We start from the raw sequence: 26,781 nt of genomic DNA, 5'->3' as shown, positions 1-26,781 counted from the left end.
GTTTTGGAAACGCCCCCCTCTCAAAAAATGAAATGGAAGCTCTTATTACAATCATATGAAAGAATATGTTTTGACTAATATGTGATGATACAAATTTTCCTGAGAAATTGCCTACAAATTGATATATTTGGTAAATTATTGTATCTATTTGGACCTGATAGATTTCGCGTCACGTAGTCCCATATACATCTTTCTGTGTACAGTGCTTGTAACTTTACCAAGACTGGGCTAAATTTCTTAACATTTTGATGATTCCAGAACCTTGCAGTAAACACCAATACTTATATACTTATATGCTAGATGATCAGCCTTTTCTGATCGATTCCAAAACGTTTCTTTCACAATACAATCGCATGACCATAACTGGTCTTTATCTTTAACCTGCCAGATGTATTCTCTTACCCTATCTGTCTATTCATTGACAAGTTATTCTATAAATTGGTCATTTATTCACAATTACGCCACTGCAAATTTAACTTAAAGATGTTAAATAACGATAAACGTAACATTTCAAATCTAATGGTGCTTTATAATTCCAAAATGCCTTTAATTACCTTTAACACTGGAAGAAACCATTAAAGCTATGAATAACATCTGCAACTTTAACTCCTGTTCACACAAAGAGTAAGTGTAGAACAAATGGCATATCTAACGGACAGCTTGTGTATGATTCATGTATACCACAAATGCCATCAAATCTTGGCACGAATGGTAAAGGTTGTCACGGCAAGGTCAGCCTCTCATGAAGAGAGGAGTGTTTCACAAAGACTAAGATCAACTTTAAGTTGGAGTTAACTTTAGCAGGCTGTTCATGCCACTGTTTGCTCTCACCATTTACTGGCATTGGTTTCTCAAGGAAAGCACAAATCATGGTCACAAATCTACAGAATTTACCTTTTTTGATAGTTTATTATTTAAGGAAAAAATATTATCTAAAGATCATAATTGAGAGACCAATGGTGAGAGCAACCAGTGGCACGAATGGCCTGCCATAATTAAGTCCAACTTAAAGTCGATCTTAGTCTTTGTGAAACATCCCCCAGGAAGGAGACGGACCCCACAGAAACACTCACCTGTGGTAACGTGTGGTTACCCACAATGCTCAGGTGACCTCCTGATGGCATGCTTTGCGAGAGGTTTGTGGCGCTACCGCTGTGATTGTATGTCTGGTCTTCAGGATCTAAGGGCGTTGGGAGCGGAGAGGGGATGTGGAGGTTGGTGAGGTCCGGTAGCGACCCGGTGCTACTTGAGATCGGGATGGAGTTGATTGCATCCGATGGCTGCTCCGATGGACAAATACTGCAAATCAAAAATAAAACAAACATCAATTACATCATTGACACCACAATTAACAGGTAGTTTTACAATGAAGTGCTTTTCTAATCATTAATAAATATTTATCAGATTAACTAGATTCAATTACACTTATAATCCTTGTAAGGATTTTTTAATAAATTGTCAGACAATCAAATAGCAATACCTATCACGTCTTCATTTGACTGATTATCAATGTTTACACATGTATAGACTATAAGCAATGTAGCTATAATGCTTAGGCTAAGTGCCATGTTAATGCTTGAAGATATGACTTTCATATCTCCAATCAAGTATCAAACCAAGTCTACTACTAGACTGACTGACTGATACTTCACTCCTTTTAACAGACGTAAGGATACATTGAAGTCTAACACAAGGTGTGTGTGTATGCACCTGCTTGATACAGGTAAAAGTTTATGACCACTACAATGACTGCATACATTAAGCAGGGCATACAGTTTTACTCTGCGTGTAGCTTTTGAGTTTGTGTAAGTTGCATGACAATTAAAAACACACATATACCAATCAATCAGGCTAAGATGGATAAAATTGCAGAATTTGAGCCAAATAATGGAATATTTATCCTTATGCTTTAATAGACCTGCATGCAGTCTGTATCATAATCCCCAAAGAATTCTCTCAACTTCTAGGAAGCAATGAGAGTAGTTGATTGATCTGACTTTCCATCAAGGTATGCACAGTAAAGCATTACTCCTGAAACCTGAGCAAATTGGCCTGGAAATGCCTGGAAAATCAGGTGTTGACTTACTTGATTCCAGGTACCTCACATGATCTGGGCCTGGACTGAAGCTGGTGATGACCCTGGGTAAGAAAAGACAAACATGGAGAATATTGGAGGATCTGCGTTCATATTCTTTATTCAAATAGTTCTTTGTAGATTCTATAAGCAGAAGATGATAAACTCCACTCAAGGAGGAAAGACTTACAGGAGATTGAATAACGATTGTCAACAAATAACATAAAAGAGACTCCATGTGTAAGGTGACAAAGGAGATTTTCAAACATAAGGTAATTTTTCCAATTATAGAAATTAAAACAAAATGCATAGAATGACACGATATTGATTGAAAAAAAATTATGATCAGAAATGTGAAAAGAAATCCCACCACTGCCACCATTTTTGGTTGTGTGTTGGCTTCACAGCACAAACAAATAATAATATAACACATGAAGATGAAGAATATGATCTTATTGGTTTTAATTCATAAAAGCACTCTTATTCATTGTATTCATGTATTTTTGTTACAGAATTACAGTGATTAATGTGGAATAAATTTGTTGAGAATTTTGGTTCCATAAACCAGGTTTAACTTAGTCTGCCTTATGAATAACAGACATTGTATATTAAGAATGAAAAGGGGTGTTATCTCAAATAAAAAGAATTCTCTTATTTACATGTACGCTACTCTTGTACTCAGTAGATTAAATACAAACACACAAGTAATACAAGTATTTTAAAACTTATATATACAGGATAAAATTTGATAGACAAAAAAACTGAAAATATAAATGAAAATTAAAGAGAGAAAAGAAGATACAGTAACAACTACAGCATAGTAATTTTGTGTTTAAATTACTGTCATACAATAAATTTACAGCCTGCATAACAAATCTGAAGTGATTATCAGGAAGAAAAATGGAAGATTCTACAAATAATCCCCTCTACAGGCAACTATTCCGTCAAGTTAAAACATTGCCGGCTAGATATATTCTTGCTTTTAACGCGTCCTTGTTTTGGCATGAACTCTCGTCGTTTATCTCTGTTTCCTACCATCACCTTCAAGAAGATAAGGGAGTGGGATAATTCTTCTTCTCCAGGGTGATCTCTATCTGATTGAATATTCATAACCAAAACCAAGACCAGGATTTCCCTTTGTGAGATAGATCAAGCAAATACTTCATGCCATCTCCAAAATGAAAATAGCTCATAGATCTTTCCAATGTACAAGCTTTTTTCTATTTAATCAACAGTTCATTGTGCAGAGGTTGCTCCTTACAATTGTATTTGGATAGTACTGGACTATCAGCATACACTGTTTAATCCAATTATAACAGAAGAGGAAAACAGACTGGAGGGATAGAACGAGGACACAGCTAGGGGTGTCTAAACAACGTAGTTTCTTTAAATTGTTTGAACCCGCAGTTAAAACATCCCAAAATGTTGATCTTGAGCATATTTTTGGACAAAGAAAACTCTTTCTTTCTTCTTGGAATTCAACATGGGTTAATACATTGTGAAGTTAGATATCTTGATACAGTTCTAGTTATATTGAACAAACAATGCAGAAGACACTACTGGACACTTGTCACATGAATTAGAACTACTTGAACATGTTTAAAAAGATAGAGGCCATATGAGATAATCAAAGACAAGCTGATATAAAATGTTCAGAATAACAGAAGAGGAGATTCCTTGTGATATATCCATTACAGTGAATCCTGTATAAAAAGACCACTAAAAGGACACACATAATGCATTCTATACAAGCAGGTGGTCATTATACACAGGTTTCTTTTAACAGGTGGTTTCTGTAGCAGGGGATGTTTCACAAAGATCCTAAGTGGAACTTATCTCTAAGTTAGACTTAACATTTATGGAAAGCTGTTAGCATTTATGAAAATATTTTGTAAAAGTTATTTTAAAAGGCATAAAATGTTGATTCAAATCATTCATATTTTCTATGATCAAGGAGATTTCATGTTCTTGATGTGGAATTTATAAAAAGTCTTGAGTACTAAAAAGTCTAAAATACTTGAATTTTCGCTTTTGTACCGGAGTGTTGGCTCAGTCAGTAGAGCGTCCGCCACACAACCAGGAGGTCGTGGCTTCGAACCCCGGCCGCGTCATACCAAAAGACGTTAAAAGATGGGAGTTGTTGCTACCTTGTTTGGCGTTCAACAATAAGGGATAGAGCAACGTCGATCTGGTGCTGCTCAGTGGCTGCCGAGCTCACGATCAATAGGGCAAAAAGAATTGCCGTTTCGGTATAATAAAATTTGGAGTGGACTGTTAGGCTATTATTATTATTATTATTATTATATGTTATTATAAAGCTACAAATGGCTCTCCATAATTTTTGAGTCCAACTTAGGATCCTTGTGAAAACCCCCCCCCCCCCAGGTGTGACAGTATACGACTTACCTTCTTGGGGTCCCAGTGAACAGGCTTCAATCTATCACCCATGTTATCTATCGTATCTGAGAAAAGAGAAACAAAAGATATGTCAATATAAACTTAGAGACAAAATGGGGGAAGGAAAGCGAGAGGGGAGAGATGAGGGGAGGGGAAGAAAAAAGAGGAGAGAGAGGGAGAAAGAGGGGAGAAAGAGAGAGAGAAGGGAAGAGATAGAAGGAAAGAGAGAGAGAGAGAGAGGGAAAGAAAGAGAGAGAGAGAGAGAGAGGGAAAGAAAGAGAGATAGAAGGACAGCAGGAAAGAAACAGGAAGAAATTTAACCAGTTTAAATCTCTTTACAAAACCCTGTTACCATTCATTATACAAGAGGTGATCAAATAGAACATGGCAAAAGAATTTGAAATCTGAAAGGATAATTTCTTAAATCTTTGAATTGCATACACTCTAAAGCTTTCATTTATTAATTTCTTTGTTGATCAGGGAATTTCTTCAGGACCAAGTCAAAGGTGAGGGTGACAGCATTTAAGGGTCTGCATTGCAATAGGATCTTAGGTTAGGTTTAGAGTTAGGGATAGTGTAAGGTTTTGGGTTAAAGTCAGGAATTCTAATAGATATCAAGCATGGAACAAAAGAAACAAGACATTCATTAGCAAGACTTCCTACAGTACTTGCCTAATAAAATAAATTCATAATGAATCGAATCTACAGCACAAGAATTCAAGTGTAGGTTTCAAACATCATGCTTTGAGACTATAATGCAGTATTCAAACAATCATTTTTGTTTTAGACTTCAGACTTGATGATGACCTGCTACCCTGGATAATTAATCAAATAAGGGCTTGATAGTACCCTGGCTGAATAATATTCAAATATTTGATCACAACTTTTGAACTATGAGCAAAGTGTTGACTGTCTGCCATTTATGTTTTCAGCTCATCTATATGTTCATATCTTTTAATGCATAAACTTAGGTTTTGAGGAACAACTGTTTGCTAGCTTATCTAATTACTGGCATTTGCTTTTTATCTATTTTTTGTGTTTAAGGTGACTCTGTAATAATGCCTAAAATTCAGAAACAAAATCCTGGATTTAGTTTATGCTGCAATCATTATTATAAACCTTTAGGTCAGTCAGGAATTCTATGACTTTTAGAAGCCGATCACCTGTCTGATTATCAAGATATTTATGATTGGAAATCGAAATTTCATTTTTCGTTTTCCTAACGGTTTTTATAACGCTACAGTCTATTGGGGAAAATGAGTATGGTAAAACCGGTCACTTCATGATCATTTTTAGGCACAATTTTGTTGGAAAGTGGGAAATATGAAAGAAAATCTAAATTTTCTGTAAACAAATACATAAGAAAGAAAGAAAACAAGCTTCAGTAAAAAAAGAAAAAAAAACCCCATATATTTTAACACAGTTCTGTCACAGTGGATGTGTTGTCTCCTTTGAAATTAGTTGGCCAGTAATCTTTGAAATGAACATTAATAACTCCCAGTGTTTTGCCTGACATAGCATCTTACCTCTCCTATGGGGAACGGATGCGGGTCCAGAGAAAACATCTTGAACCATTGCACTGGTATGAAGCGCCGAGTCAGAGTTCGTTCTGAGAAAGAAAGAAAAAAGACATAAATTAAAAGTTAATAGTGTGGATGACACGACAGTCCGATAAGTTTAGGTCGTGGTTTTAAATTTAGAAGTTGACTTGTAATTAGGGGAACGTGGCGGTGCACTCTTGGTTACAAAACAAGTTCATAACCTACATGTTTTACAAACTTAATGTTTATAACAACCATGTTAATGTTGCTATTATTATAATTTCATCTTAACCTCGTCATGATTAGTCCTTCAATGATAATAATAGCTCATGAAGGATGTTATGCAAAAGTAAACTGTGCAGCTTTTTTAATACTTAATACATGTAAATTACAAATTTTCAACATATTCAACTTCCGTGCAAATCTACACATTTTATTTTTTTTAATATCTTCTTTTTTCCCTTCATCTCCCTCTCTCTTTGTATCTAAAAATGAAAACATATAAAGTGTTAAACTTAATAATTCAATCTGATGATTTGGGAAACTATGAACTTCTGACAAAATATTAGTAAAATATACATTGTAACATTTCCGTCTCTCACACACAACCTAATGACCTTTGACATTAGACCTTTATATACCAGCTGAAAACTCTACATCATAGAGATAAATGAATTTGCAGGTGAACTCGAAACATAATGCAGCGTGATGCTAGCTCCAGGTGGCAAAATAATAAAGGGGAAAACCCTAATCTGAGGAGGTGATAGAAGCGACTTGGAAATGAGGTCATATATTATGCATCAACCCAGATCATTCCTCTTCACAATAATCCAATGATGAATTTTGCCAAGTTTCGTTCCCATTTATTAAAGTCACACCAATTTCTTGGAAAGAAGAGATTGATGTTACATGTAAGGGCCTATATTAAACTTCATCAAATTTGGAATTTTTCTTTCTCAAATACAAAAGGTCACTTGGAATGAAAAGGAGAGTGAGAGTCTGGAAATACATGCCAAGGTGTGAAGAATAACTAAAGCTGAGATTGCAGAGAGAGAAAGATGGAGAGAGAAAGAAAGAGAGAGTGAGAGAGAGAGAGAGAGAGAGAGAGAGGGGGTGGGGGGGGCAGGGAGATAAACATACAGGATAAAGGAAGAGAGAGTGAGAGATAGAGAGAGAGATAAACAGAGTGGATGGACTGATGGAGAGATATAGAGATAGATAGAGAGGGAGAGAGATAGACAGAGTGGACGGAGAGAGAGAGAGAGAGAGGGAGATAGACAGAGTGGATGGACTGATGGAGAGATATAGAGATAGATAGAGAGGGAGAGAGATAGACAGAGTGGACGGAGAGAGAGAGAGAGGGAGATAGACAGAGTGGATGGAGAGAGGGAGAGAGAGAGAGAGAGAGAGGGTGGGCAGGGAAATAAACAGACAGGATGAAGGAAGAGAGATAGAGAGAGATAGAGAGAGAGAGAGAGAGAGAGAGAATCAATCAACAGGTTGTAGCCAAGCATCTAATAAGTAGCATTTTTAACATTCAGATGGGTGCCTGTTGAAGGCTTGTGACAGAGCCCCGACTCCCACTGTTTCCATGGCAACACACCCACAATGCCACTTGAGAACACCGAATTTAGGATGGAAAGACAACGAGAGAATGGCATAGCAGTGTGTTTTCACTGATGGGGGACACATGCTATGCTTCACAAACGTTCCACTAATATGTAATACAACCAGGCCAAGCCGGTGAAAACCAATGCATATACATGTATTATGGGGTCTGAGAGACATTTTGTAAGATGAGTGATTCTGTGAATTGATTCCCGTAAGATATACACATAAGAGATATATATTTTCATATTTTGTTTTATCCATGGAAAAAATCATGAATGGAAAAATCATAAATTATAACCACTGTCTCTGGTTTCGCTACAAAGATCTACATGTCACTACCACATAATATTTTTCATCATGTAAAATCAACAGGCTTGTCCATTGTCATATGTGACACATATACGGAATTCCCCTTCTACAGAATTAGACTGATGTAGTCATGTGATAACATTCCCCCTTCCCGTGAGCCCTTCCTGAGTTACGCCTGACGAGACGACGGACTCCCGGGTTCATGCAAAAGTCAGCACCAGGTGTGAGTGAGGCATTACACAAGAATGAATGGGATAGCTTACATAGTACCATACATTTAATTTTATGTCCTGTTTGTTATATTAAAATTCACATCTTCCACACATACCGGTTAGTATTACACTTTGATGATCTAATGGTAGAGCCTGGTTGAAATCTAAACCCTGAGCAATGATGAGGGAAAGTGGAGAAGCTGTTAAAAATATGTGGCAAAAAAAAACTTTGAAAGCTCAAGGAGGGCTCAGATTATAAAGATATAGGAATATCCACAAAAAAACTTGAGGCAAGTTTATTTTTATATCAAATATTGGGAGCTACATATACTCTGAAAAACAAAAACTAAACAAAATTAAATTTATTTTAAAAAAACTGAAGAAGAGGAACCGAAATAAGCAGTTTGAAAACAAGGAGAAGCAAATATTGTATTGATTTCATGTCGAAGTGGCCTCGGTAGACTCAATTTCACTTTGTTTCATATCTTTTCATGTAAGGTCAAATTTTGAAAGATGCCAGAGACTTGGTTTACTGCAAAAATATTTCTTATTCATAAGAACTTTTTAATATTTGAATAAGGGTGTGACATATAAGAATACTGTCCATTTTTTCAAAAGTTCAATTTTGTTAGTTATTCTACTCTGTGTTTTTTTAGCTCACCTTAGCTACATGTACACCTCTCATGTTTCATATTTCAATGATTTTGCTCAATGTCAATGTTTATTTGCTTTTCAATTCTACAATTCATGTTTCTATTTACCCTCCACCGTTCAAACCATAACAAAGTATGCATGTATACTCTCTTGTGTTGCATCTATTCAGTGCCAGAATGTCATTTAAGTCACATACTACAATACAAAGTCAACTCCCTTCTAACACTAAGCAGACAATAGTTTATAATTTCAATACACATACGGAATGGGGTCTTTTGGGAACTTGTCACAACCCCGCCTTCTTAAACAATAAGCAGCCAGAGACACACCTAAACTTAGAAAACCATGAAAATGACAACAAAGACATATTTTTCAGCATGGATTCCCTTTCTTTGATCAACTTGGCTACATTCTCTGTATGCCTAAATGTGTATAGAGAAGATTCTTGCAAGCGCTTGGGATATTCATATTGAATATCTCTCTTCTGCTTCCTTTGCTTTTCCCCCTGTTTTACTTCTCTCCTGCATAAATGGGGCTTTAAAAGTCATATGCACACCATACACATAACCATCATCATCCTCCTCGCTGGGGATGCTTTCCAGTAGTCTTCAAAATCATACCCTTTTTTTAAATTTCACAACACACGCTCAAGCAACAATCGCTCCCAGCCAATGTCCTTTACTTGTATACTGACTGAACTCTATGTTCATCGGGACTATAAAAAGAACGCAAATATACCCAACACTTAACCCTAACCTAAACCCAAACGGCAAACCTATCTACCCTTCATGTTTGATAAAATATAGTCCGGAGCAAATGTTGAATCATCCCTTTCATCCGTGATCATCTTTACTAGATGTAGAACATTTGACAAATTCACATCCTATCCCATCGGTATTAGGATACAATTGCCAAAAGATGTTAGTGCCAGGCTGGGATTCGAGCCCTCAAACCTTGAATGAACCACTATACAACAATACTTCCTCTAATGATACATATCAAAATGTCAACAACACATTGGCACTGCTATATATTTAAGTTGCATTGTTTACACATAGAGTTGTTTTTTTAAACCATTTAATTTTGTGACAGTCATGTATATATGATATAAAAAATAGATTTTAAAGTTAGATTCTGACACCTGCAAGCCTATAAGCCCTACATGAATCCCTCTACCCCTTTATCCTATACATCAGATGAGGAATGAATAAGGAGGAAGTATGGGGTCTGCCCTTGACACAGCATAGACTACCGCTCCCCGAGATAGCCACCATGTATTCTGGTGCGGGGGGGGGGACTTTGATAATAATAGACCTGGCTATTTCTGGGCTCTTCGCTACCCACCACTGCTCCTCAGCATTCTATAAATGTCATGCTGACTTTCTGTGAGCAGAGCAGAAGAGTTGAGATGCAATCATGGCTTGTAGACGTAAACCTTTTGATCCGTTTGTCATTGCTGATTGAAGGATGCGGAGCGTCTTGATACTGCCGTCAAATCATGTGTCTCATGTGTCTTTAACATCAACTCGGGATGAAGAAGGGGTTTTCCCTTATAGCTTTACATGTTCACACTTCAAGCTAAATCCCGAGTAGGCCCCTACTAGTAATGCAAATGCATTTCAAAAGCAATTCTAATTTTTTAAATCATATAATTGTTTTGGTCAGCAAAATAACGAAAAAATTGCTGAAAATATTGACTGAAAAAACATGTTTTATATTGCCTGACATGAGGTTGGAATTTATAATTATTAGGTGGTCTGTCGTTTTCGACAGATCACCTACTGTTTTCGTCAGAATTTTCTTTCTTTATTTATTTATTTATTCTTTATTTTTATTTATTGTTCCCACTTTTTTGTTAACAGGGTAACTCAAGATCGGTTCAATCAATTTCGTTCAATTTTGGCACAGTCATAGGTCATTGTCATGAGACGTCAGAGTAACATTTTCAAGGTCATCAAATCTTCATGACGTCATCCAGGCGCCATTTTGTGTTTTTTTTGGTACTTTTTACTCATGATCATATCTTCATAACGGAAAGGCATTTTTCATTCATATTTATCATGATTAAGGTCAATATCCGTCCGGTCAATTTCAGGTCGTACGTGCGGGCGTCAGCGCACGCGCAAAAAATAAAAATGCTCAAAATCGTTTCAAATTTATTTTGCATACGTTTCAGGCCATTTTAAGCATTTCGCAAAAAAACTCGCACACGCGCATGCGCGTTTTCGCGCGTAATGGCATTTTGCAACATAAAATCGCCAAATTTTTTATGTCATCGTATTTGGCACATTTTTCCAAGCATTTTGATACCTTGTTCACCTTTTCTTGACCATTAAAGATAAACTTTAGTACTGGTAATGCGATTGCATTGTGAAAGAAAACGTGTGAAAGGATCAGAAACAGTTGATCATGTAGCATGTAAGTATTGGTGTGCACTGCAAGGTTCTGGAGTCATCAAAATCATAATAAATTTGACAGAGTCTTGGTAAAGTAACAAGCACTCACATAGAAAGCTATATATGGGACAACACACATGGTGTCGGGGCTAGTACTACCTTGATTTCCTTGTCTTTCTATGCTCATTACTCAACCAGTATACATTTTCTTCCAAAATTGTTTGGCACATGTCATTTATTTGTAATCTTGAACATTCAGTGTAAGTTTCGTTTGATTCTGTGAGAATTTTTTTTTTTTTTTCACCAGTACCATACATGCCAACATTTGAAAATCAGAAATCTGTACAAATTATGCTTTTTTTTTAAAAAAAGAGGAACAATCTTAACTCTCCTATTCAATACTACAGACAAATTTGTACAGGAAGAGGAAAACCTGCATTAAAATGATAATTATCTTCTCCCAAAAAGAGGAATGTTCCTCTTTAATCTGAACAGTTGGCATGTATGCAGTACTGGAGTTTATCTTTAATAACGGAATGAGCGTCCGTTTAAGATACATTCTGTGCGTGCGAGCTCTTGTAATACATAGCATATATGGGCAAAAACATGCCTATACAAAATCCATTGTAGCTCTTTAGGGTGCAAGATGACCCCATTTTTTTTTCATATCTTGATAAAGTATGAGTCGGAAATATGATTTCATGTCTCATTTGACCCTCAACTAACTCATGACGTCATCATAATGGCCTACGAACTCAAAATTTCAATTTGCATATTATGACGTCAGCATATTTTTGGAAAATTGACCGTATCTCTGTAGATATTTATCAATTTCCTTCCAAATTTTGATATGATCTAGCTTATACAATTCTCTACAAATGCAGTTACCACAATATTTCATTTTGACAAAGGTATCATGGCGTATTTTTGCGATTAAAGGTGGCATGTCAATTTTTCACATTTTGCGTGTATTCTCTATGGGACATGACCTTTTCTCAAAACTGGATTCTACATCCTGTCTTTTGCGAGCAATATCTCCGTCGTTTTAGCTTTGTTTTCGCTGAGCTTTGAGTATGTTGTAGCTGAGACAATAAGCTATCACAAGTGTGCCCTTTATTTTTCGATCAGATGCCGGGATCATGCTCATATCTCACTTGCAAAGTGGGATTTGATAATTCCATTTTCCGTTTACGTGTAATCTCTATGGGAAATGTTTTGGTATATCGGTAACGCACTTGACTTCCGACCTCGAGGTCCCTGGTACGAGTCCGGGCGTCTCCAACAATTTTTTTTTTCTCCACTTTTTTTTCTTTTTGACCTTTCACTGTACCATCTCCTTTGAATATTAAAACACATAGAATCGCAAATAATGTAATTAACAACCATATTTATTTTATTATTACCCTATTATCACTTGATCTATTACTTTTTGCGTGTAATCCTTATGGGAGATGACTTTTTCTCAATCTGGATTCTACATTTTTGTCTTTTGTGAGCAATATCGCCGTTATTTAAGCTCGATTTTTGTCGATTTTTGAGTATGTTGTAGCTGAGACTATACGCTATCTAAATGTCCCCTCATTTTTTCAATCAGATGTCATCATGGTCTGTTGATGATCATCATCAACATCACCATGTTCATCATCATCGTCATCACCATTACTATCAAGATCATCATCATCATGATCATCATTGTTTACATGTCTATATAACTTCTACCTTTTTCAATATAGTACATATTATAATCTATCATAAGACTTGAAGACAGACCACCTTATTCGTCCTCGTGACAAATTAAATTCTAGTTTTTCTTTAACTCTGCTTATGACTGAGCTACTACCAGTATATGTTTGCCATCATTGGGAGATTATTTGTAGCCTTAAAAGCTCAGTGTAAGCTTGCTTTCAATGTGGGAAATCATATTTTTGTAATTTGTAGGTTTTGGTTAATATGTAATTGTTTATCTTTGTATTTTGTTTGTTATAGCACTTAGAGACTTTGGTGGTAAACGCTTTTTAAGTACCGTTTCGATTATTATTATTATTTTTTTTTTCTCATTGCCAGCATTAAATATTTGCTCCAAATCTAACATTTGTTTCATTTAACAGAGCAAATCAAAAGATAACCATTTCTTACAAAAGTAAAAATACTGTTTTGTAATGCAAAACTTTTGCTTTTATGAATTATTCTGCATGGCCAAATCACTAACAAAACATAAACATTGTTTTTTTTAGTCCCACGTATAATCTACACACAAATAAAACCTTCCTCTTTTTTGACATAAAGACAAGCAAATATTTGTACAAATGTTGATACTGTGTAATATTCTAGAAAGAATCACTGAGCGATTTCCCACAGAATCCTTGCTTCCAAATCAATAAGATAAACAATGGAGGACAGGGGATGGTGTGCTATATTGATTTTTCTTTCCTCTACATTTATTTGTTTACCTTGCAATGCAATCTAGAGCAGTATATAACAAGAGTGGATTTCTTTTTACGGGACAGCAAGAGACAGCTCAATGGCTATGCGTTGTGATGTTTTGTGAGTCTATATCATACAGTAACGTATCAGACAATCTATGAAATACACCAGTATTTAAATTGAAAAATCTAAACAAATGTCTGCTAATGTGACTACACATTTCTTTGTGTTGATCAACAAAGCTTTTGTTAGCCTGCATTTACGAACTGCACTTTGATTTTTTTCTCTAATCACCAGAACTCATCTAAAATACTGACAGTAAAATTACTGTCATTAACAAAATGTTTTCTCAAAAGAAATGAAATGAGTGCATATTCATGTATTTGATTATGGATGCAAGTACGGTGCATCTAAAAATTCATATAAATATGACAAAGAAAGAGCAAATGTGCCATCAACTTCTAATACCTCTCATTAAAAAGTTATCTATGTCTATTTGAAAAACACAAAGGTCTTTTTGAACAATTATAAAAAAAAGATTGCACATAAAAAAACCCATTTGAATTCTCTTTAAAAAAAGACATTGTAGTAGGGAGCTCTTTTTCTTGGTTAAATTTATATCTCCCTATCAATACTTCCAGATTGCCTTTCTGTTGTATCATTTTCAATGTTTAATGGTACTTTTATAAATCTGTAACTGCTAACCTGTCCCTTTACTACAAGGGATATCCCCTTCTTGTAGGAGTATGGAGAAAAGATTTTTCTAGCTCAGTGCTCTCTTGAGAAGGTCTCAGCTGATCAATCGTGTTCATCAACTTAATCAAATCACAAATCAAATCAGGCTTATATGAATATACAAAGAGGTCTACCACAAGATTTGGTTTACATTTGTGTGCAAACCAAAGTCTTACATTATTTTGAAATTTGAATGCTATAAAACATAAAGCATATGACTGTGGAGGTTTTTGTTCAATATTATGTTGTGTGTGAACTAACCCTATGCTTTTCACAACCACTTCATTTTACATTGGATCATACACAACAACTAAGCCTGTAGGATGTACATTTGTACTTTTCAGAGTTGGGAAACATTATTCAATGACATTAAATAATTTAATATACCATACATGGATAACACATGCATATTTAAAAACTTTCTGTGCTGTGGGAATAAATGTATTGCCCCAAGATTTGTACCACCAGAAATGACGCCAGAAGCGAGAAGTTTAGCGTATTAAACTACATATAGGGTGTGACTCTCCTACTAACAGGACCTCCAGCTAACATTCTAGACCAGAATAGAGGGGAGGGGCGCGCTTACACACAATGGGGCAAAAAAAATTCTTATTAAATCTTTGTCTGCTCAGGGTAGGACTTGAACTCATGTGCAAAACGAAAGTCATGAGAGCGAGACGACGATCCAATTGCGCCTCACCGCCTTCGTTATAAAAATCAGTTCACAACCTTGGCTCAAATTGTAATGTTTAGTCGAATGTACTCATATTTGCATCCAGTGCTTTTTATTGTTTTCAGTACTATTTAGTCAACTTATAAAGTTTATGAAGATGAATATAATGATTCTAAAACCTCATTGTACTCAATTCATACATAATCAGCTATCCTGAATAACTTAAAGACCATTAATACTACTGGGCCAGAAGGGATTAGACCACACAGGAAGGTCACTGACAGGTGGCTGTCTCATTAACTCAGCTTTCAACTAACATGAGAAAAAGAGGATCATGGGGGACCAACAGGCACTGATTGGGGAAGTTTTCTATATAGAGGGAGCAAGTAGCTACAAGTAGGACAGTGGGGCACAGTGGGGCTTCAAGATAGTTCCTTTCAACAAAAAATTGAATGTCCAGAACTCCAAAATATTTTTGTAATGGCTGTGTGTGGGGCACGTCGCACTAAGGGCGCGTTCATGCTTGATTTTGAAGGCAGAATGAGCGATTTGTAACGCTCATCGTAAACGCTCATCGTAATCGCAGTTCCACGGTGCACTGTTCATGCTCACTTCTCCAGGCAATTCTCCTTGGGTGGCCTTCAGGTGCGCATGCTACGTAGACCCACTAGAGGTCAGTGCCTTGACCCCATTTAAACGCGTTTACAAATTGTAAACGCATTTTTTTGTGAGTTTACGATCGGCGAGCGTGATCGCCGTTTTTCGGTGATTCTACAAAAGTGAGCATGAACGCAATCGTGTTTTAAACTAAATGCGTAACAGATGCCTGATTCTGGCCGTCAAAATCAAGCATGAACGCGCCCTCATCAATACATAAGATATGCTAGAAATCAGAACATGGATGTTATTCCAGAAGCTGACCTGATAATAACCTCTGAGTGACTGACAGAGAGCATACACATAAAAAACCTTTCACTCTCTCTCTCTCTCTCTCTCTCTCTCTCTCTCTCTCTCTCTCTCTCTCTCATCTCTTTCCATTCATATAGCTTCATCTCTTCAGCACACACTAAATGGTCCACACCGACTTCTAAACCATTGTATTAAAAAGCTTCCTGCACTGTTCTCCCAGGCAATCTTAAAGGGACGGATTTGCTTCCATCCACCTGTTTTTAAAAATGTCAATCTCGCTCTGTCTGACAGAAAATATGTTACCATTCTCTTTCTCTATCTCAGTTCTTTCTCCTCTGCACACACTAGAGCGTCCACATTAACATTGATAACTGTATGTATGTAACTGTAAGCTATAATATATAACATTTATAAAAATTGTTTTATGAAAATAAGAAATATATTTGAGACTTACCTCCTCCAACTTGTATCACTTGGTGGAGACAGGTAGGGAGCACTGTATGGCGCTGCTTCGTGTGAGAGGGTTAAGGAATATACACCAACAATACATAAACAATACTCTACATGGATCAAAATACGACAGAACTTTTGAATAAATAAAGTGTTAGATCTGCCCCAGCATCCTCCTAACAGCATGTGGGATTACAATGATGTACGATACATAGATTATATAATATGACCCAAAACACAGTACCAGTGCATAGAATATTCAACATACTGCATATACATGTGTCAGTAATTAGCCGACAAAGATAATTAGACCACAGATTGGTCAGATAAGAGCAAGTAAAGTCAAATCAGGAACTTTCGTGAGTTATAAAAATTTGTTGTTATGGTCGCATGAAACTTTTGTAAACTGCTAAATTCTGAGCAGCAATTACTAATAAATCTATTTTATATCATGACATATTCTCATTTCATTATAGTACAAAAAAATGAAGTAGGTATGATAATCTTGACAATATTGAGATCATTATAAATACCGGTAAACATTATTAAGCATTGCAATGTATTATGTACACACATATTTTTAAAGAAAGCAATATTTGTCATTAATGAGGATAACAATTGATGCGCAAAACTAATGTTTCCTTCCTCATCAAATGGCACAAAATGAGGAGGAATACATTAATGTCCGAGGCACAGACGCTTCTAATTAGGGCATCAATCATTAGCTTTACCCAATCAGTTTCATCAAACATATATCCACTATCTTCGCAAATAATTAAAGTATGACAACAAAATTCTTTTTTACAAAGAGGGTTAAAAGACCTTTCCTGGTAAAGCACTAAAACGAAGGGCTTAAAATCTGCCTTGCAATATGCATGATTTGCTAGCCATTATTATCAGTACGTGTCAATTTCATGCATTTTTCAGAGGAAGAAACTCAGGGGAAAAAGACGGCTTTCTCAACACATCCTGCAGCCACAGCTACTCTAGTCTCAGCTACTCTAGTCTCAGATCAGGCGCTCACAAATGCAAATTTGTCATATTTTCAAACAGCTTGTAACCAATTCAAATTTTGTAAGAATGGTTCCTAGTATTACATTTGAATGTTTTTGAATCCCAGAGTATGTTCTTTTTTGGTGATAAGGAACCAAACAAGAATTCCGCTTTCCCAATTTCACTTTTGCTAAGTGATACAAATGGACTTGTATCATATTGTATAAGCTTGACAAATATATAATTTTTTGGTGTAATGTTTACATCATGGCGTAAACAAAATAATTACCTTGATAATCACTGATTGGCATGTGCGCGCGCACACTACTTGCGTATAACATGTCTGCGGGTAGTAGTTCAGTTCAGTTCAGTTTATTAATTTTTCTCAAGCATAAAAACAATATTATAATATATACAAAAATGGCAAATATATGTTATGTATGTATTTAAACTTTGTCCAATTTCCTCTGTATTTATAATCTCTAATTTATACAGGGCTTCTCAGGAAAAAAGTTTTGATTCTGAGAGAGTTTCCCTGTTTCAAGAGGAGGTACATGATGTAGTATAATGGAAGAGGCTGTGGTGATGGTGGAATCAAGTTGTAGTTGCCTTTGTTACATTTTGTTACAGCAATCATATAATACACTGTAGTTTGGTGAAAATCTGTTTCTATTGGAGCACATAAGTGGTCTGAGATCATATCGATCATATCAATCTTCAATTAGAGTTAAAAGCTGTCAGAGAACGAAATAGGTCAGGGAATATCTGGCAAGCCAGATAAATCCACCTTAGCCTTTGAGTAGAGAATATATTGTTCTCCTCTGGGAGTTTCACAGCTTGCAACAAACTTGTATGATATAGAACAAGTAATGTATGAATACCTCAGTGGCTGCCAAGCTCACGATCAATTGGGCAAAGAGAATTTCCATTTCCGGTTTAACTTAATAATAGTTACTTAATAATGGTTCTTGGAAGAAACATTGAATTTGATAAATACAATGTACATACATGTGCATTTATTAACTAGTCTATCAAAATATATCTATCAGAGAAAAATTCTGCTGATTTAAATACATTTATGTAAAAAAAGAGGAAAATATAAAAATTCCCTAAAGATAATCATACTTGTCAATCAAACAGATCACCAAGTATATCTATCTTGCGTGTGAATAATATAGACTCAATTTTTTATAATTGAGATAAAGGTAATCAAATGATTCCCTATCTTCCTCTCTCTTTCCAATCTTGTATCAAAATCTTACAAGGGTGATGACTAGAAGACTATCTTTTGGATTTGGCTGTGTCCAAACTCGTTCATCTCCTGTGCTCTACGGCGGTCATGCATGGATGAAAATTTAATGCCATGAATATTGCAGGTCCCCATGAGCCACATAGCAAATCGGCCACAAGATTCTCTGCTGTCTTACAGATTGAGTACCGCAGAAAGATGGAAAGAGTTTCCAAAGATAGCTGATCGTGAGAGAGCATCCTAATATCACCAAATGTTGTTTCATGTCAAGTGTCGGACGGTAAAAAATAATATTTTGGTGGGGGTAATTTTTAGGATACCGGTAAACTGTGTGTAGTGATCACATTCAATGATGTATAGTTGTATACAATATCATAATCAATGATACAAATTGTTGCATAATCGCTATCTCGTATATGCAGTGGCCCATATTAACATTTTGTGGGCACACTGCCCTCGCTCCCCTTGACTTGGCTATGATGAATGGCAGGGATCTATAATAACTCTTTTTTTTCTTAGGGTCCTGCTGAGCTGAGCAAATCATATCTGCTCATGTCCGGTTTTTAGTTCAACTAGAACAGCAAATGTGGGGAAACTATGCTTTAAACAATTATCTTTCTAAAGGTATGTTTGGCATGGTTTGGTTTGACCCAATAACAGGTTCTTGAACCAATTCAAATCTGCAGAGCTATGAATATATATCTTCTCCAATCTTCTCCTGGGAAAGTTCTTTCATTTATCTATTCCTCGATGACAACTGATACTTCTTGCAATATGGATCAGGGCTTTGCATAGATCAATATACTGACAATTGTAGAGAATATTTCTCAACCAGAGGCCTACTTATATCAGTTCCATCATGTATTTTTCATCAGTATAAGTTTTAAAGCTTTTGTCAGTACTGATATATTGACAGTTGTAGAAAATATTGGATAAGTCTACTTGCAATATTGACAAAATTACTTTTCACATTTTTTGCCATATTAGGATTTGCCGAAACTGACATATTAACAGTTGTACAAATGTTTCACAATTAAAGGCATACTTATATTAACATAAAGAAGGTTTCAGTATTTTTCTCTCTTTAGAATAGGTATTTGGCATACAGTTTTAGAAATGTAGAATAATTGTTCAACTGTAGACTAATCAAAGCTCAAGTCGTTTCATTTTTCAGTGATAATTTTTTTTTCCCTAGGCAAATTACTGCATTATGTATGAACAAGTCTACATGGCGTCGGTGCATCAGTACAGAGGATAATCCTCAGGCAAGCTTAGGGTTGCTATTAGCAACTACTTTCCAAGATATCTACAGTCATGTACAGTGTCATTTCCATTACTGCTCAGAGGGCAGAGAATTATAATGTTTCTGGGACAATAATTGCAATTATGTTTAGTATTGATTCACCTTTGTTCTGTAAAGGTACTATTTGACACTGTAAATAAAAATGCAAGTGTTTATAAAATCAAGCTCAAAATTATGATGAATTGCTTGCTTGTTTCATTGTTTTCTCAGTGTATTTATCATTCTTAAAACACATTAACAAAAAAAAATAGCTGAAATAAAAAATATGAAAAAATATATTTCTCTTGTTTTTCTTCATATTTTACTATGGATTTATGTATATCCTGCCAAATACAAAATGTGTCTTCAAAAGAATTTTCATTATAAACACCTTCCCACTTATCTGCCGAAGGGTGGAAAAAGTGTTTCATGTCTAAACAAGACTGTACACATAAGATTTGTATGCGGAACAGGACCCCATCCCAGTGTTCAAGGGGAAGTCCACCCTGATATTAAGTTGGTTTCAATAGAAGCAGAAAAATGAGAGAAACGGGTCAGTGAAAGATTGAGCGAAACCGATTAAAAATAGGATGGCCACAGGCTTGTTCACATGGCCATTGTGATCACGTGACCCACTCTCGGAGATCAATATGCAGCTGAAGTTCTCGTTTTCACCAAAACATAGATTTACCCCAAATGCAATTGTAGGATATAGCGGACGACGAATGAGACTGCCAGCACACACATAATCAAATAGGGATCCCCTTCTATCTTGGAATAAACGAACAATATTTCATACGAAGATTGCACATGTAAGATGCAGATGTCATTATGATCACAATGTTTTGCATACAGCGGCCATTATAACTCCAAATCTTTATCACCGTTATCATACTGGTTTATGAAATGAGGCATCCAATTGCCACCTTCACACATCCATCCATCTCTCATGCTTGTAAGAGTACTGGAGCTGTGAAGCAGCCGGCGTTGAGATAATTAAGCCATTACAGGGCCAGCCGGCCGGCCGATGCCATAGAGAGAACAGAGGATTTCATATTGATATGGTGAATGGTATACACACACTGTCTGGCACTGGATCATTAGAGGCAAAGCAAAACCTGATAAGGGTGATTTCACATGATGGGAAAAATCCAATGTAGAATGGTAGAGTAAAACATGAGAGGAACGTAAAGTGAAAGGGGTGTACATGAGATATGAATACAAGTGTACCTGCATCTGTATTTGTGTAAACACGAAGGATTTGAACATTAGAGGCAAAGTGAAACCCAATCAGATTGTTTTCACACAATGGACAAAAATCAAACTCAGAAATGTAAAGAAAAACATAAGATGACTGTAAAGTTTTTGTTCAAAACAATGCTCAAACAGGTGTTTGCTTGAAGTATATAACATATCATTATAAGATTTCTTTATACAACGTTCAGTGTAGGAACAAAATGAATAATTTATTGTTACCATTGATTTTCACTAAGCTATACAATGAATAGTGTTAGTCTGAACACAAGGGCAGTCTGAATAGAGAAGAGATCTCTTATTAATCACCTCTGGGTTCTAAGAATACAGGAAACATAAAATTCACAAAGACTGATACAGGAATAAACCCGACTGACCGTGAGAGGGGAAGAGGAAGGGGTGTGTGTGCGTGTGAAAGACAGAGAGAGATGAGCGAAGGGAGAGAGGGGGAGGAGAGAGGGGGAGGAGATAGAAAGAGCAGATGGTAGGAAAGAGAAAGAGAGAGAGAGAGAGAGAGAGAGTGTGTGTGGGTGTTGGTATGTGAGAGGGAGAGAGAGAGGAGAGGAGGAGCATCATTGAGAGGAGAGAGAGAGAGAGAGCACCAAAGAGTATGGAAGAAGATGGCCAAGAAGGGGGTGATAAAAGGAAACAAATATTGTGTGTAGAGAAGAGAGACAACTGGAGAGAAATAAAGTTCATATCGTCGCTGTTTTCACAAAGTGACGGTAGTGAAAAAAAATTGCATTCACTTTGCGTTACGATTTTCCTCACTACCGTCACTTCGTGAAAACAAGGACGATGTATATCACAGGACACGACAGACAACTAAGACTCTGCTGTAAACATTTCTATGAAAATTTCGTAATATTGTCCTTCATTCATCATATCACTACGTAGCATCAAAAATCAATCGGATTGGTTGAGAATCAAATTGGTTAGGAGTGGTATCCTGGTTATCTATGTTGAGAAAGTAGAGATTATTTTTTCTAAACTATATTGAGAGATGCTTGTCCATCATGTTATTATTCTAAATGTTTGATGAAAGTGATTTCACTGACCTAAATTAGCAAAAAAAGCAGATCCACACAAGTATAATGTACACCCCTACCACTATACATGTAGAAGCATGCGACTTATGAATGAATGGAATAGTCATAATCTCGTTAAATACAATTTGATGAGGTCGATACCCTTTCTAGCTTTCCAGTGACTGTATATAAATACATGGTCTAGACAAAGTCACGGAGTGGCCAGATCACATGCTGATTGCAAAGTTGCACGACAACGGTACCGGGCGTCGACCAAACAAGCATGTTACAATGCCATGCTAGAATCAAACTTCTCCACATCATCATAATCCTTCATTTTATTTTCATGCAGCACTGTCATTGCCATGGAAACAGACAAACAATTAGGAGTGCCAAGATAAATTAATAATAATATGATTATATGGGACTACACACAAAGCGAGGACACCAACACATCATCATTAGGCTTTGGCTAGACATTGACATTGTCGAAGGGCTTTGTGTAGGTGGAGCAACAAGTTCAACCGAAGCTGAAAATGATCAAATAATTTAACTCATTGCAAATCACAATGGTTAATGTAGAACAGATATATCATCAGGATAATCGCACACTTTCAGCATATAATTTCACAGTTATACACGTTTAGGGCCTATAGGCCTACACTTCATGTCACAAATTAATGTTAATGTCATGTTATCTTCGCTGACTGCTCTTTTAAGAAAAGTAGCCAATTCCAGACGAAAGCAAGATAATGAGCAACTGAACCAGAAAAACCTGATTCACAACAAGACTGAAACCATGCCCCCCCCCCCCACTCCGTGAACGGAGGGATACCATACGTGTTACCAAAATGTCCGGTAAAGGGGTACTTTTCACGCACCAAAGTCCGGCTCGTAGTACACAAAAATCCGGCCCGTATTGACTATACAGTTTACACACCGGACTTAGGGGGGTGTTTTCAAAAGGAGGAAACATACACATGCATATGCATACCCTAAATAACAATGAGTGGGAGGGGGGGGGGGGAGGCGGGATGGCCCTCTTCCATAAAGTGTGTTTTTAAAATCAAAACTTACTATTAACTGTTATAAGCTACTGAAATCCTTGCATTTGATTGGTTGAGAGCAAATAAGCTCAGGAATTTTTGGTTTGTTATGGATAAAAAGTTTCATGAAACAGGGCTCGGACCTATATTGTACAAGTGCCAGGACAAAACAACAACAAAATACAGTACAGCGTACATCTGTGCAAACTTGCATGACCAAACAGACTTTCTAGCACTTGCAATATAACAAGCCTGTAGTCTGTACAGCAAGAGAATATTTTCCACATAAATTGTGCCTATTTCAAACTATTTCCCTGGTCTACAAATATTTGTTTGACTTTCTTGTAGCTTTGTGACAAAAACATCAGGCATAATTGCTTCAGACTGCACATGTTTACAGGTGCGATGAAGGAGAAATCATTGGCGTGTATATATACGTCTGTCTGCCTTCAGCATACCACACTGCCTAATTGAGAGACAAACATAACATTTACTTTCATGCTCTCGCTTCATGTTGGATGCAACACAACATAATGATTCACACTCTCTCTCTGCTGCTTCTGTGTTTTGATACTAGTCTACTATTCAGTCCTTATGAGTACATTCATTATTTAGTGGGTATAATGGTAACATTAACAACTTATCAAAATAATCAAAGTGGTTTAGCAATTTCCACTTTTCAATTCCTACACAATGTTGGAATGTTTGTCAGATGGGAGCACCTCAGCTGCTTGCAGATCTAAAAGGCCAAAGTTCTACAAAATGTAGGAGACCGATATCATCGTAGAGATAATACAGTTTAACAATCTCATCAACTCTCTTACTAAGGGCAGCAAGGTGTGCTTTCTGCAGATACTAATATCTGCTGACAATTTTACAAAACACATATTTAAAGTTCTTTGAAAGGGCTACCTGGCATCAAGTAGACTTTGTATATAATTCTCAGTACAAATAACAGGTGAGCTGCTCATGAGCACAATCACAGCATTACCAATTTCTATTCCATTTAATTATAACTTCAAAATTCATAACCTTCTTATCCTTTATCAAGTTTTGTTCTCTCCAAAACTCACTAATCTGCAAATTTTGTATTTTTTCTTTTATCAAAACTACATGTACGAGAGTGGATTTCCCCTTATATGTACAAATAATCCAAGAATTCAAAGAATACCTTTTAATAAAGAGAAACTAAAGCCTGCCATCTTACACTTATCAGAGCAAAATGCAAGAATGAACACATAAAATTTGGAGTGATCGTTATCTCTTTCTTTTAGTAAAAAAGAAAAAAAAAATCAGAAGAGTTATACTGTCCTCTCCTGACTTTCTATCGTAACTGAAGTACCTAGCCACCTAATTTTGCTCTAAATATAGATAGGAGCTATTTTCAGCTTAAACAAACAAAACCTGCCTCTTGCTATTGATCTAGCTCTTATACACAGAGCATTGTACCATTCAAATTTATGATCTTCCAGGGTCATTGATGCATTTAATGAAGAATCATTTTTGATGCTTCGCAAATAAGACGTGATCACGTGAGGACAAAGTACGATTCCTGAGTGTTGGTAATGTCTAATCTCATCTGAAAAACACCATTTAGTCTTGAAATACAAGGAATATTGGGGAAAGTGGAATTCTTTGGGATAAACATTTAACAAAGAATCATTTTGCTTTGCAAATAAGATGTGATCACGTGAGGACAAAGTATGATTCCTGAGTGTTAGTAATGTCTAATCTCATCTGAAAAACACTATTTTAGTCTTGAGTACAAGGAATACTGAATTAGCATTCACTAGTTTAACATATTGGGGAAGTGGCATTCTTTGGGATAAGTATTCAACATAAGGTGTGAGTTAAAATGAGAGTGGTTTATTCATTGAATTGAATGTTAATAAAAAGAAAAATACTAGAAAATGAAGTAAAGTAAACTAGATTTTTTAAAATCTATTCCTGATGTCTACCAAGTATGAACCAAATATTTATAAGCTGTTCATCAATTTTCTGTATTTGAATGTTGCATTAATGGTCAAATTAATTTTTCTAATAAATGATTGTATCAAATGGAAATTTGACAGGGTATTGTTAGAAGTCAGGATGTTATTCTTCTCTCAATTATAATTCTAGGTTAACCTTAACCTGCATACACAAGGAGGCAATCATATCATCAATTAGAATAACACAGGTTAGTCTTGGATTTCAGGCCCTAATAAACCTGTTTATCAGGCTATTCAGATAGTCAATGATACAGTACCGGTACATGTAAATACTACTCTGATCATGGAAACACACTAGCCTCAAAGTCAAAGCAGACTATGTTTATTATTTCATGCCAAGGGGGTTTCTAAGCATACTGACATCACAAAGATGATCCGCTTATCAGATTATGAAAGAATCGTTACAAATACCCATATCTAGTATCTCCATGCAATATTTCAGTTTGTTCAGGCACAAACATTAATTAGTTCTGATTTATAAGACTAGCTTCTGGACTTATAGATCAAAACATACATGTAAGAGTACATTGACCCCTTTTTATTCTTCTCAATCCACTGTTTATTTTTATAATCATTCTTTTCTAATAACATAGTAATTGGAACAATGCATTCAACATCTGGCAGTAGTTACTTCCGATGAATAATAGTTTGAATTAACCTGGAAAATTGCCATCACAAATATATATTCTCATTTAGCTTTCAATTTGGTGAAGCAAGTCACAATAGTAAGTTTTTGACAGATTGAACGTAGACTGGGACTAATTCCAATATCAAGTAATTTATCAGGCTCATTATTTACACCTCACTTATTTGTTGATCATATAAAATGAGTAGGATAAATGAGATTTGGCTTGGCTCCAGTCTACTAAGATGTTACTTCTTGCGAGAAAAAAATGAAGCATGTCACATGCACCTTTATAAAAGTAAATTAAAAATCAGAGTGTCAGTTCAGTATAAATGAAAAATATAAGTCTGCTGACACAGATACTGACAATAAGCACAATACTTTATACACATAACTTACATGTATGTTGAGACTTCACGTCAAAAGTGTCACTGTGTTAAAAAAAAGTATTTCTACTTGCATAATAGACCTATTTTAGGACACAAGCCCTACAAATGTGAGAAGGAACTGAATTAAAATGCCATACATTGTAGCTCTCAACAGACAGTACCTATACCATGGATATGTACGTGTATGTGGTACACCTGTGCAAATTCATGACAACTCATGAAAGTCTAGGTAAATATATGACAACAAACACATCACAGACATAGACATATAAAATGTTATTGCTTTATGACTGTGGTTGCAATAGAAGGAAAACAAAGATTATTTAGTTTCTATAACATTTTTTCCCCTAGGTGTTCCTCATAGATAACATTTTTCAAAAGAAAATTCTTCCAAGAATCTATGTGTGGATATATATATATATATATATATTTCTTTGTTTAACTTCACAGAATAGCAATTTCTATGTTTGCATACTTTATATATTTTTGTTGAAAACCAGAGAAACCCAAACTTATAAGAGGCAATTTATTAATTTGAA

The 26,781-nt window shown here is 35.9% G+C and overlaps 1 protein-coding gene across 3 annotated transcripts in view; it reads right to left on the bottom strand.

Moving 5' to 3' along the window:
• LOC578358 (CREB-regulated transcription coactivator 1) overlaps positions 1-26,781 on the bottom strand; it is a 52,596-nt gene that overhangs the window by 10,530 nt on the left and 15,285 nt on the right. For all 3 annotated transcript variants that reach the window (XM_030977101.1, XM_030977102.1, XM_030977100.1), the window contains exons 4-8: positions 16,390-16,448; positions 5,998-6,080; positions 4,481-4,536; positions 2,087-2,139; positions 1,074-1,299 (exon numbers count right to left, since the gene is read on the bottom strand). In XM_030977101.1, coding sequence (XP_030832961.1) covers positions 1,074-1,299; positions 2,087-2,139; positions 4,481-4,536; positions 5,998-6,080; positions 16,390-16,448 — 477 coding nt within the window. The remainder of the gene's footprint in view (positions 1-1,073; positions 1,300-2,086; positions 2,140-4,480; positions 4,537-5,997; positions 6,081-16,389; positions 16,449-26,781) is intronic.

The sequence above is a fragment of the Strongylocentrotus purpuratus genome, unplaced genomic scaffold (assembly GCF_000002235.5).
Source record: "Strongylocentrotus purpuratus isolate Spur 01 unplaced genomic scaffold, Spur_5.0 spur5_scaffold_9, whole genome shotgun sequence".
Classification (NCBI taxonomy): domain Eukaryota; kingdom Metazoa; phylum Echinodermata; class Echinoidea; order Camarodonta; family Strongylocentrotidae; genus Strongylocentrotus; species Strongylocentrotus purpuratus.
This window is presented reverse-complemented; position numbering and strand designations above follow the sequence as displayed.